Source organism: Dermacentor variabilis, chromosome 1, assembly GCF_050947875.1.
Source record: "Dermacentor variabilis isolate Ectoservices chromosome 1, ASM5094787v1, whole genome shotgun sequence".
Classification (NCBI taxonomy): domain Eukaryota; kingdom Metazoa; phylum Arthropoda; class Arachnida; order Ixodida; family Ixodidae; genus Dermacentor; species Dermacentor variabilis.
In genome coordinates, this window is record NC_134568.1 from 257,845,999 (window position 1) to 257,858,485 (window position 12,487).

At 48.0% G+C, this 12,487-nt stretch overlaps 1 protein-coding gene across 1 annotated transcript in view; it reads left to right on the forward strand.

The window, feature by feature from the left end:
• LOC142562781 (uncharacterized) overlaps positions 1-12,487 on the forward strand; it is a 40,437-nt gene that overhangs the window by 20,691 nt on the left and 7,259 nt on the right. The window contains exon 2 of the mRNA XM_075673548.1: positions 5,618-5,758. Within this exon, the coding sequence (XP_075529663.1) occupies positions 5,618-5,758 (141 nt within the window). The remainder of the gene's footprint in view (positions 1-5,617; positions 5,759-12,487) is intronic.

The window sequence follows — 12,487 nt, forward strand, 5'->3', positions numbered from 1 at the left end:
GGAAGGCGCGATGCGAGCAGCAGGGTCTACGACCGGTGTCAAAGCCCGGACTCCCTGGCAAAAGCAAGGAGGGACCCCAGGGCTGCGGGGAAGGTGTGGCCTTTGTTGCGAGCGCCACGTACGTGCGTCGTCGTCAGCGTAGACGTTTGCTGACTTGCCTCTGCTGGACGACTTGCGTACGACTGCCGCTTTCCTAGTGCGTCTGGCGTGAGGGCAAAGCCAGGAGGCAGTAACGATATATTTTAGTGAAGTGTAGACAAACGTAGGGGCGTGCCATGCGGACTGCCGTCGCCTGTACGTCACCGATGCGCGACGCTAGAGCTCGCGCTGTTGGCGCTTACCGGCTGTGTTGCTTGCTCGGTCTCTTGGCATCAACAGCGCCAAATGTGGATTGCTGGAGGTTGTTTCTTTTAGCCCTACACATAGCCCTTATCGGTCGTTATCAACCTTATCGGAATCGCTCTTGCCTTTACAACCCTTGTCAACCTTATCGGACATGATCCGACCTTTATCAACCCTTATCGGTCCTCATCAACTTTGTAAGACTCGATCCAACCCTTATCCGTCCTTATCAACCTTATCGGACGTGATACGAACCTTGGTCCTTATCGGAGTTGCCGCGACCATTATATATCCCTTATTGCTCTTTATAACACCTTATCCATCCGCGTCGAACCATTATCAACCGCGATCAGATCCATATAACCCCTAGTCACTCCTTATCATCCTTACCAACTCATTGACTGCGTATCTGTCTGTGTTGTACGACAACGCAGACAACGTGGTACGACACGTACATTCATGCGGTTCAGAGATATTCGCCTTCTGCAAGCGTGGGTGTTTAGCCCGGTGGGTAAGACACTCGGCTTCCGAGCGTCGTGCGTCAGCGACGGTTTTCCTCAGTGAGTCGACATAGAAATGCTTACGCATTAAAAAAAATAGTAATAACCAGAAATCTCTCTTTCGCGCATCCGCGGCTGCACGGTAATGAGGAAGTAAACGTTCCTTGCGGATAGAATGGATTCAAATTGCACTACGTACAGATGCGCATGCTGCCACCGAAACCATGATGCGTTCAAGGCGTCCGTCGTACTCGATAGTAGTCAGCAACTGTGCTTAAAAAAAAACAGACTCGGTGTAATTTGCGTGCGCTCGCTCTTGTGTGCGTCTGTGTGTGCGCGCACGCTCGTTTCGACTCTCTATGCACTCACACAAAGCTTCGCTGTATATAATTTCCAACTCGTTGGATCTTCTGCCTTTTTTTTTTTTTTTAGCTAGATTGTTCGCAAGCAATCGTCCCATAGCGCATTTACTCAGTGTCCACTGCCAGCAGCCACACCCAGTGAAGAAACAAACCGAACTAAGTTCGCTGCGCTAACACATGGCACACTCTCTTATTGGGGAGGTTGGACGGGATCACAGAGTTTTCGACAAAATTTACTGCAAGGAACGCAGGCGCTAAATGTGCCTCTACGGGAGCTGCATTAAGTGCGGCGCAGCTAAGCCAGCACAGGACTGATAGGCAGCATACATCGCTGTGCGTAAACTTCGTCATTTTAGTTTCAAGCGATTTTGAGGTTACGCAAATAGATCATATTCAACAAAATATCAGGTCATAAGTGCAATTCGCAACGGCTACTTATGAGCGCTAAGGATTACTGCATTCGTGGGTTTAGAAATAACGTATATTTGCGTGAAAATTGAGACACAAATAATCGTAATAATTATAAAGGCGCAAGAACGTCCCAAGTTTATACATATTCAAGTACTGCCCAACCTTCCCGTGTTATAGCTGAACAGTCGCAGCGCCACAGTTCCCTCTAGTAATTTTAGTAGGAAAATCTATGAACGGGAAGACAGCCAACAGTCTTCGTGTGTGGTACCATAGCAGCTGGCTGCGCAGCGATGGTATAGTATAGCAATATTAAGGGGGTACAGTTAAAAATGGAATAGTTCAGTAACATAGTTTTATAAACAGCGAACGCAAACAGCTCGCTCACACTGAAAGGAACATATATTGTTCCCACGAATTCTCCCGGTCGTTTTATGGCCGTCTTTCTTTGTCACGGCCGGCTCGGTCCATGTGTTATCTTCGCTCCGCTCTGTCACGGTGACATCAGGCGGTTGGGACTCCTGTTCTCCGGTGCTGCCCGCACGTATGGTTGGTGCTTACTTCTTTGCACTGTTTTGTCACTGGTATGTCATGATACAACTTTTTAGCGCGAAAACTTGAACGAGATACGACGAGGGAGCGACATGCACAGGCGGTAAATGCTCCCTCGTCGCCTTTTTCACGCTGAAATGTTGTGTCGTAGATTACCGACTAGCCCAATCTCTCACACTGACTGATATATCAATGAAATGTTCGATGAGCTGGCCTTCCAGGCACAAGATCGCAAGGATGCGCGACGGCCGGTATGCGGCGCGGTGTTTTTTTTTTTTTTTCTTTTCCCAACTCTATGCGCCTCTATATCTTCCTCGACGAGGACAGTGAGGCACCCTATCCAATTCCAGTCCGATCCACACGCACGAGAGCCGCTCGCGGCCCACTCATCCACGCACACACAAGGCAATGCGAGAAGGCGGTGACCCTCCTCGGCGTCGTTGTTGTCCCAAGGAATCAACGTGAGCGGTCCTGTCGACACATCGATGATCAAGAACGTTTAGGGAGCACGCCTATACGCCTATATTCGATCGTGTGCGCACGCATTCAGGCAGCGCCCGCATTTGCGAAGTGGTCCGCACAAACACACACCAACGTCACCCGCGCAAGTAACGCCGAATTCCTTGGCTCTCCCCGCCCAAATTATGCGACGGTTGGTGGTTGCTGCACCCGGGAGCGGCGGCTGTGCTGCGGTCGCCACTCGATCGAGCCTTTGTTTTCGCCGCGACTCGTAGCTGAATGCGGCAAACCTCTGCGCCCGGAGCTGCTAACTTTAGTTGCTAACTGTGGGTTCCGATTTTGCAGGGTGAGAGGAGCGGGAGATGCGAGACGTCGAGCAGCCGCAACGAGTGCCGGGAAGTCCAGTGACGGCCCTGACTACCGTTATACAGATTTGCTAACGTCTCGGTTCTGAAACAACAAACGCGACCTAAATATCGTCTCTGTAACAAATATACGCCTTCAGACGTATCGCACCTTTGAAGGGGCCCTGAAACACCTTTTGTGTCAAAAACAGCTGCATAATGACCGCAATGCCATCATGCAGCGTCATATGGAAACCGCTGGACCCACCAACGCTATTGGCTGATTTCGGGATCGCTAGAGCATTCTCAGTAATACACAAGTGCTAATTTTGAGTTAAATACCCACCGACGCTATTGGCTGATTTCGGGATCGCTAGAGCATTCTCAGTAATACACAAGTGCTAATTTTGAGTTAAATAAATAAAAACAAACGTGTGTACGATCTCATGCGCGCAGCTACGTCCGCTGTGCGTGGCGTCCAAGATGGCCGCGGCGTGCTGCGTAGCTACCGCCAATAGAGTTTGGCTACCGCGGCCGCCACGGGGGGCTGCATCAGCCTGCCGCACGTGGCCTGCCGCTATTTCGGCATACTTTGGAGACGCTCGTACTATATCTTTTTTACTGGATGCACGCACGCACGCACATACTCATGTCGCCGCTGCAACATTCAACTTTTGGCCAGGGGATTTGCTCTCTTTTTGGCTTCTCCGCTATCTAGCTGCCAGCGCGCTAGCGGAGACGAAAACAGGAAGCCGTGGGTATTCTATGCGATAACTCCACCTATAGTTGAAGGATCCGATTTTTTCTTTTTTTTTTTTTTGCGTTATGAGATTTGTGAAACGACGTCCTTTATTAGTTAGGTCATTTCATGATTAGTTAGAATTTAGAAAAGTGTTTCAGGACCCCTTTAATGAAGCGAATATGCTTTCTGGAGCTGTGTGGCTGTGTGCGCATATTGACAGTCATCGTCGGCGCATTATGCACAATTTATTTAATTTGTTTGTATCTTTGGCACTACCAACACCTCGTGACATTGTCGACCCCAACAGTCGGAAAGCGAGGAGGAGAGACCTCGAATTCGAGCACAAAATGCGGTATAGCTATAGCTGAAGACTCGAAAGTAATGCTTTTTTTTTCTTTTTTTCTCTTTATTTTAATCAGTCGTAGTTTTTTGTGCAGCCGTAGAGATGTGCGAAGGCGCTGCCGTTGTCTCAGTGGTCGCTCCCGCTGACTTGTTCGAGTCTGCATCAGTTTAGCGTACGCAGATTCGCCAGACCAAAGTTTCATTTTCGAAGATTCGTATGCGTGCGTGTGCGCGCCCTGTCAAAGGTAATTATAGTGCGGGTGACTTCGAAGTATGACGAAATAGCGACCGGCTGACGCGTTTTATCGGGGTTTGCTAATTCGTGCTGTTTAACTTTCCATGTATCTGAAAAAAAAAAAAAGCGCACGCACACGATTCTTTCTTTAATATGTGTGCGTTTTTTTTTTTTGGAGGTGGGGGGGTGGGGTACATGTGTACAATTATTTACCGTACCGGAAAACCTTCTGAATTTACTCTTGTTCTCCGCAGGAATCCTCGTTACTCCCCGTTCCTTTCCATAAAAAGAAGGAACTATATAAACAGCACTGAATGCGTTATGTTTTACTGCAGTGTATGGTGCCTGCATATCTCTAGTGTTCGCCTTCACCTAAGATTATAGCAGTGTTGCAGTTCACTTCGGGTTAATGTGCGAAGGATTGTCTTCTGCAAACAACGCCTGCTTGGCAGCGTGGGCAAGCCAAGACGCGCGACGGCAGCCCCGCGTGGAGTTACACAGAAGGCACAGCGATTCAGATCGATCAAGCAGAACGTTTCGGTTAACGGCACGCGTGAGTACGTCAGAAGCGCGGCGTTTTTTGAGCACGATTCGCGTGGAGACTGGGAACTCGGGCCCGGGAACTCCGGTCGGAGGCTATATATGCATCACAGCTACAGGCCCGTTCAAGTGCGACGGTTTTCACCTAATCGGAACACCTTCAAAAACTTATCCACGCGACCACGGTTGCAGTGTCGATAGGCACACAGGGCGAATGGAACTGGTAACGTACAAAGGTGGAATAAGGTCGCTGCGCACGGGTCATCTCACGCCCGGCCGAAACCGCGCTCGGAGGACAGGTGAACTTGTCGCTAAGGTAAGTTGGTAACTTGTACGTCCGTCAGTGGGCGCGAGGCCGGACGGACCAACGTTTGTAGTTGCACAGTATCTACAAACGTTGGGACGGACGTCGCAATCTCAAACTATAGTGCAGCTTGCAGTAGGCTCGCAGTGGCCTTCCCTCAACGGCCGGCGAGGCACTCGCGCGGAATAAGGATCCGCGGCGCGACTTGCCGCGAGTGGCTAGGGTGGCGCGCAGAGCTTTCTTTTTTTTTTATCGCCGATTCCCGGGACTCACGTTTCTGTCGCCCATGCTCACGTGCCCAGAGGTCATGATAAGTGCTCGTAAAGTGTGCCGAAAAAGCTGTAAAAGGTGTTTGCTTCCCTCCGCCTGGGAGACTGCGACGATGGCTCGGCGCGTCACATTGGCCCGACAGTCGGGCGCTGCTGTTTCTGTCGTCATTGCGCCGAGTGTCCCCGCTGAAGGCAGATACTGTATCCCGCATTTGCAGAGCGGGCACTTGGTCGAGCGCTGGTGTCCCATGGCAGCATGATGCGGGCTCGCGGAGACATTTGGACGGAGCCACCGAGCCAGCGCTGCTGCTGCTGCTGACACGCGCTGCGGAGGCGGGACCCCGTGCCAGCTTGTCACAGTAAGTGCGTCTTGTTTGCAGCATTTCCTCCCCGAATGCGAGCAGTAAATACTGCTCGCGCGCGCGTGGACAGAATCGCCAAATACCGCGCCCAAATGCGCGCACCCGGCCACCATGCGCCCTAGTTCAAACGCACAGTCCACTGCGCTCTTTCCTTTCTCTACTTGTGTATTGCGAGAGAGATACATATACCCTGTACGGATAATGAGTGGTGCAGCACTCCCTATTGGTCGTATTCTTCCGAGACAAATCAACGAACCACGTACGAGACTGGAATGCGCGTTGCTGCACCTTGTGCCATGTCTCGCGCGGCTGCAGGCCGATAGCTAGGGTGGCGCTGTAGCTGTTCAGCTATTTTATGCCCAATGAGGGCCGTGCGTGTTTCCTTCGCGTTCACGCAGCCGGACAACGCATGCTTGTTTTTTTCTTCTTTTTTTAGTAACATGCGGAAGTTCCTAGTGTATCCTGTCCCTGTGCTATAATTAATTCATCTCTGTCGTCAAATGAAAAAATAAAATAAATGTTGACATGTTTGAATGTGTACTGTAACTATAACCATCCTTGATTTCATTGCAGCACTGCTATATGTAATGCCCATATGAGCCTTCAGGTCATTTAAATAAAAATAAATAAAGCAACTGAAGATGCTATTTTAGCTAGATATGGTCATGCACAGAATAGGTGGTTTAGTTACAGTTACAGTTGCAGCATTCGCCTGTTATAGTGTATGGCTTTAACAGTGCAGATGCATACCTGCTGACATGTTTCTTTAGATATGAAGACGTGAAGTGTTGCATTTACCTTTGCCAGCAGGACTGTGACAGCACTGGATAAAAATGAGTTTTGAAGGCACTCCTCATGCTGCCACAGGTCACGATGATGTGCTAGTTTTAGGTTTCTACCTCTGTTGTGCTATAAATTCACCAAGTATGTTCTAACAAGACTGCACGCGAGTGTTTGATAGCGCGCAAAAAATCCCAGCAGAAAAAAATTGTACTGCACTTCAATAACTGAAAAAACAAAAACAAAAAAGAAGTGCTGGCCTGCATTAAGTTCCTGTAATGGTGACCTTTTATGCATGGCTGACAGTCATACACTGTAAACTACTTTGTTTTAGAATACACTGTACAGCATATTCCAGAAATCTTGCTATGATGTTTTTTCTAAAAGCAAAGGGCACTTCTGTTTTCTCACTTTCCCGCACATGTGAGCTAGTGACAAGTTATGAAAGCGTGTAGTATAGCACTGAGCACGCTGTGTTATTTTTGCGGTGCTGTTTGCTTTAGAGCTTGCATGTACGATTATGCAAAAGCAAACAATTAAGGCAAGTACGCCTTTGCTATATGTTCTGGGAAGACTTATTGGGCTGGCTTGTGTACACTCTGGTGTATGTGTGTGACAAATTACCAGACTTCATCACAAGTACCATATTCAGAACAATTAACATGAACTATACTCGCTTTTTGTAGCTCATATAATATTTCACTCGGATGTGAGCCGAATGCAGCCATGGTTCATAAGGAAGTCTCCTCTGCAGCATACTTGCTACTGTGGGTGGAGAAAGCTCCTTTATGCACACAATTGCTTATGACACTATTCCTGTAATGAATAAACAAAAAAATATCACGAACTCGCTGTGGAATTGAAGCTCTTTTGAATAGGTTTCCAGACGTATAATCAAAGATATAAGTACTTACTTGAAATTTTACTGCATATGGCCATAAACATTTATGCATTTGATAAGTAATTCATAAGAAAGCCAAAAAAAAAAAGGTTTAGGAGTTGTGATGCTGCTTCATTAAACAAACCTTTACAGCAAGGTGTTGGTGAAAGTTACATAAATACACAGTAAGTGCCTGGAAACGCCCTTCTCATAGTTGTTCACGGTGTCTGCTTTTCATGAAGGAATTCCAAAGTTTCAACATCTTATGGTTTACAAAACAATACCAGCTGATATTTAAACGTATTCTGGCTGTGTGACACGAAGTGGCACAATCTCGACATTGGCTTTACACAGCACTGTAAAAATGCAAAAAGAACAAAAACACAATTTTAACTACATTAAATGAACACCAAAGAGGAATAGTAAGTTATGGCTCTGCAAGAGCAAGAATACCACTCTTACCCTAAAAGTGGCATGAGAGAAGGCTTGAGACGCAAAGGGGAGAGACTGGTGGCAAAATCACACTGAAACTCTCGCACGGGATCGCCGTGACATCATGTGTATTGAAAGCGTCTACTAGGGTCAAGTTAACTGTTTATCGTTGAGGGACTAAATTGCATTCTAAAGCAGCCTAAGTTCAAGCTAGAAACTTTTGATAACCTTTCCTGCACCACAATAGCCCAAATACAAGAAAACAATTCAAAATTTGTGATGTCACATTGACATACCAGAACTCGGTTTGCCACGAAATTTAAGAGAAAAGGAAAGTTTAGCCTTAATCTTCTTCAGTAATAATCAACATTTTTCATTAAATGGAACAATAGTTTTGAAAGAATACTTAATTTATCTGAACTTTATTGTTCCTCTTCAGTGTCACTGTAACTAAATGAGTGTTCATGACATAAAGAAAAACCATGTTAAAAGCATGTTCAATTGGTAGGTAAGGCTTTAAGGTCTCAGTAAAGTTTAATTTAATGAAAACTAAAATCGTCAGTCAATCAAAAGTAGCAATCAAACCCATACAAATCAAACCTGTACTGGTCCCTTAGAAATGAAGCTTAGCAGCTGAAACAAAATTAATCCTGGTATAGGGCTTGAACCTAGCACATACGCATTTCTGGAGCGGGCACTGTGTCATCCGAGCTTACCAGTAGACTAGCAGATGGCAAGAAACTTCCAATCTACTATAGTCGGATACAACTTAAGCCTGCAGTGAAGCCCCGCCCACGCCCTCATAACCGCCAGCCACTGTTCCTCCGCGAGGCTGCAAATAGGTCGTAGTTCAACCTTTCCCTGTTTCCTAAACAAGGCAGTAACCAAAAAAATAAAATTATAAGCACATAATTTTATACGCTTTCACTCATCTATTACAGTGGAAAGGTGAAAGCCTAATTCTTTATTGAACTGAAATAAAATGCTTGCTTCGCTGCAACCGTTCACTATCAAGTTTCACTTCAGTTGGCATCGAAGTTTCATAAGTAAAACGGGCTCAGCAGTGGAATGAATTGTACCGCGGACTTATGAAGAGCGAAATGCTCAGACTTTGACCATGTCTGTTGCACACCTCAATTCCGCCGATGAAAAGACTCTCCAAGGACAGCAGACGCTCTGGAGTGGAGTGTACGTTCGGAGTAGGGTGCCTACCCATTCTAGCCACCCTACCGGAGGTATCAAGTACGACGCCATTTTGAAAACGTAGCATGACGACTTTGTTTGCTTCTGTGATTGGCTAGCGGAGCAACCCAACGCCGCGCTAGTGAATTGCTGATGCGAACCATATTGATGTAAACGATTGTGCATATAGTGACATTGCGATGCTGGCATTAGGCCAAGATATCATGATTTGTACTCAACTAGCAGGATATGCATAAGTTGCATGGAGATTTGCTCCAAATGTTTCTCGAATGCAGAAGCCACCAAAAGTTGATTTTTTTTATTGCCTGAGCAGGCAGCTGAAAATTGAAAGGTACAGCAGCTCAGATCTATAGTGTTGTAAGCCACCTGTGCTGCGGACGAAGAAGACGTTGCAAATCAGACGAGAAATAGGATGCCAATCCACTATCGTGGGTAGGAGCCACATGCGTGACAGGCAACAACAAGAGGACGAGCTGTGCCCCGGCTGGCCATCTTTGTTGTTGTAGCACTCGCTGCCACTGTGTAAATATTGTACATACCGTATTTACTCGAATCCAGGCCGACCCCGATTCTAAGCCGACCCCCTAAAGTCCGAAGCCAACAACAACAAAAAATATTACCTCGAATGTAGGCCGAACAAAAAAAAGCGAGGACAGCGTTCACAAAATGTAAACAGCATTTATTGAATGTGAATGTGCAGAGCTCATTCAACATCGTCGTCGCTGCTCCACTGTCTCCACTTTGTGGTGACGGCCTTACATTGGTCCACTAAATGCCATCCTCGTTGCGGCGCACGCAAAAAGCTGCTGTCGTTGTCCCCTCCAATGACGGACATTTTTCTCGTCGACGCCGAAGTCCCGCCCGGCTTGAAGGTTCGACGATGCCTCTGCGGCTATCACAACTTTTCGCTTGAAAGCGGCACTGTAGTGGCATCTCCTGCTTGGTGCCATCGTGATAACACCCCGCCGCACACCGATACGGCCGACACCATAGAGTTTCCCAGGAAACTCTATGGCCGACACGACACAGGTCAAAATGGCGATCTCTCTTGTGCATGGTTGGCTAATGGCACGGCTAGCAGCGGCTGCGATACTGACTTCTCTAGATGGCGCTAGCTATGCACCATATTTAGCAGTTTCAATGAAAAACTGGCGCGTTTTTTAAAATCCTCGAATCTAAGCCGACCCTAGAGTTTGGAATATGATTATTTGAAAAAAACTATTGGCCTAGATTCGAATAAATATGGTAAACCCTTTTTGACATCTGCCCGTAACATCTTTGGTGGAGACATGGGGTATGTATATCCGAAGGACACCACGGAGTGTCGCAGCAGACATCTTTTGGATCATACGACCATGTCTACTGAGCGGCCCGTTTGCTCAGCCTCGGCTACCACAACATCGGTTGTCCTGGCCAAACTCCGAGACCGTGGTATCTTCTCCGGTACTGACTCCATTGACGTCTAAGACTGTTTAACCAAATACGAGCAAGCCAGCACGAACAATAGGCCCAACCATCATATATATTTGCTATATATATGTGTTATATTTGCTGGCTAACATTATCTACTACCTCAAGGGTACGGTCTGTGATGGGTTCCAAACACACGAAGAGGAACTGACTAGTTCGGACACCTGCAAGCAAAATCTACTGGAGCTCTTCGGGAAACCAGTCGGGAGCCAGCGAGCCGCTGAGAAGGAATTTTAGTGCTGGGCCCCAACATCAACTTCACCATATGTCGTGCACATTTAGGACGTGTAAGCTCTGTGTCGGCGGGTTGACGACAAAGTGCCTCAAGCTGACAAAGTCGGCCACACACTTCAAGTCATCGCCGATGACGCCTTTAACTTACTGATAAGGACTGCTTGATAATCCATGACATAAAAAAGTGCCGACGCTGTGGGGAAGCGAAGAGCCGTTGTTTCACGCAACAATTCGTGCGGCTACATAACACCGCCGTTGCCTCAACGTGTGAGGGCGTCCAGCTGCCTGGTACCGAAAGCTTACTGCATCTTGTGCGGTGTGAGATTGAGGCTACGTTTCCATCTGTTACTCAGGCGTGTTCTTACGACGAGTCCCGCCCTGCAGTATTGTTGATCAAGGCAGTCGTATACATAGTAGGCGAATGCAGGCATATGCATCCCATCTGTACTGTAAGTCGCCGGTCAGCAATTTCTTTCGACTTCCCCACCCACGTTCACCATATCCCAGATAACGCGATCCAAACCACTGGCGCACGCACGACGACAATATGCTTCAAGTGCAACGGGATAGGGCATGTTTCTTGTCATTGTCGCTATTGCCGGCCGTCGTCACCTCGTCCCGTGCGCATTTATTGCCCAGAAGACAGTCTGTCCTCTTCGTTTCGTGCTCGCAATGACCCACCGCACCCTGATGTGCCTGCACAGACTCCACGCTACGACTGCTCGCCATCCCTGCAACCGATGTTCTTGCTCTCCGCTGCCCGTCGCTCGCCATACTATCGTCGTCCATCTTTGGAAAACTGACCAGTGCAGTTACCAGAGGTGATGCTGCATTGGCCAATCTACCCGGAAATACCTTGTTGACCCTGGCTACCCGACAAAACCTTTTGGACGTAGAAGTGGACGGCGCAGCTGTTTCGATGATCATAGACCCTGGGGTGCAACTATCTGTCATGGGCACTCGCCTTTCTCGTCGTCTCCGCAATGTTCTTACGCCCGCCACGTAGTGTCATACGCGTTGCCGACGGCAGTGCACTTTCCGTCGTTGGCATGTGCACTGCGCGCGTGAGCTTCACTGGCCACCAGAACTCAGTTCTATTCGCAGTTCTACAACAGCGTCCCCATAACATCATTCTCGGCCATGACTTCCTGAGTGCCTATTCGGCCTTTATTGACTGCTCATCTACCCTTCTACAGTTGGAACTCCCTTCTGTACCCGACCTCAACACAGAGTCGCCACCGCGTTTATGTGTTGTTGAGTTTGTTCGTCTGTGACCAGCTACCGTGACATATGACGTTGACCTCAGAGCCCCGTTTGTGACGGTGTCTATGTGACCTCCCCTTCTCTCTACGCTCTTTTGGCGCGGTGTGTTGTGCTCCCTCTCTGTTGCGACTGTTGCGGAGAACTGGGTGTGTTTACCTATTCTCAACTTTGGACGCACCCCACAAATTCTTCCCGAAGGCATCACGTTGGGCAACATATCGCTTGTAGGTGCATGCAACCCTCTGGTCCTGACTGTCGATGCTCCACAGTTGTCACCTGCAAGCCCGCACACCAGTGCAACGCTTGACGACCCTCTTGACAGCACGATTGCCGCTGACCTGTCCTCTTCTTTAGTCCGACGATCTTCGTAGCTTGTTAGCATCTTACTGCGATGTCTTTTGTCTTTCTTTGCCCCATCTTGGCCAAACATCACTTGTAACCCATCACATCGATACTAGGAATAC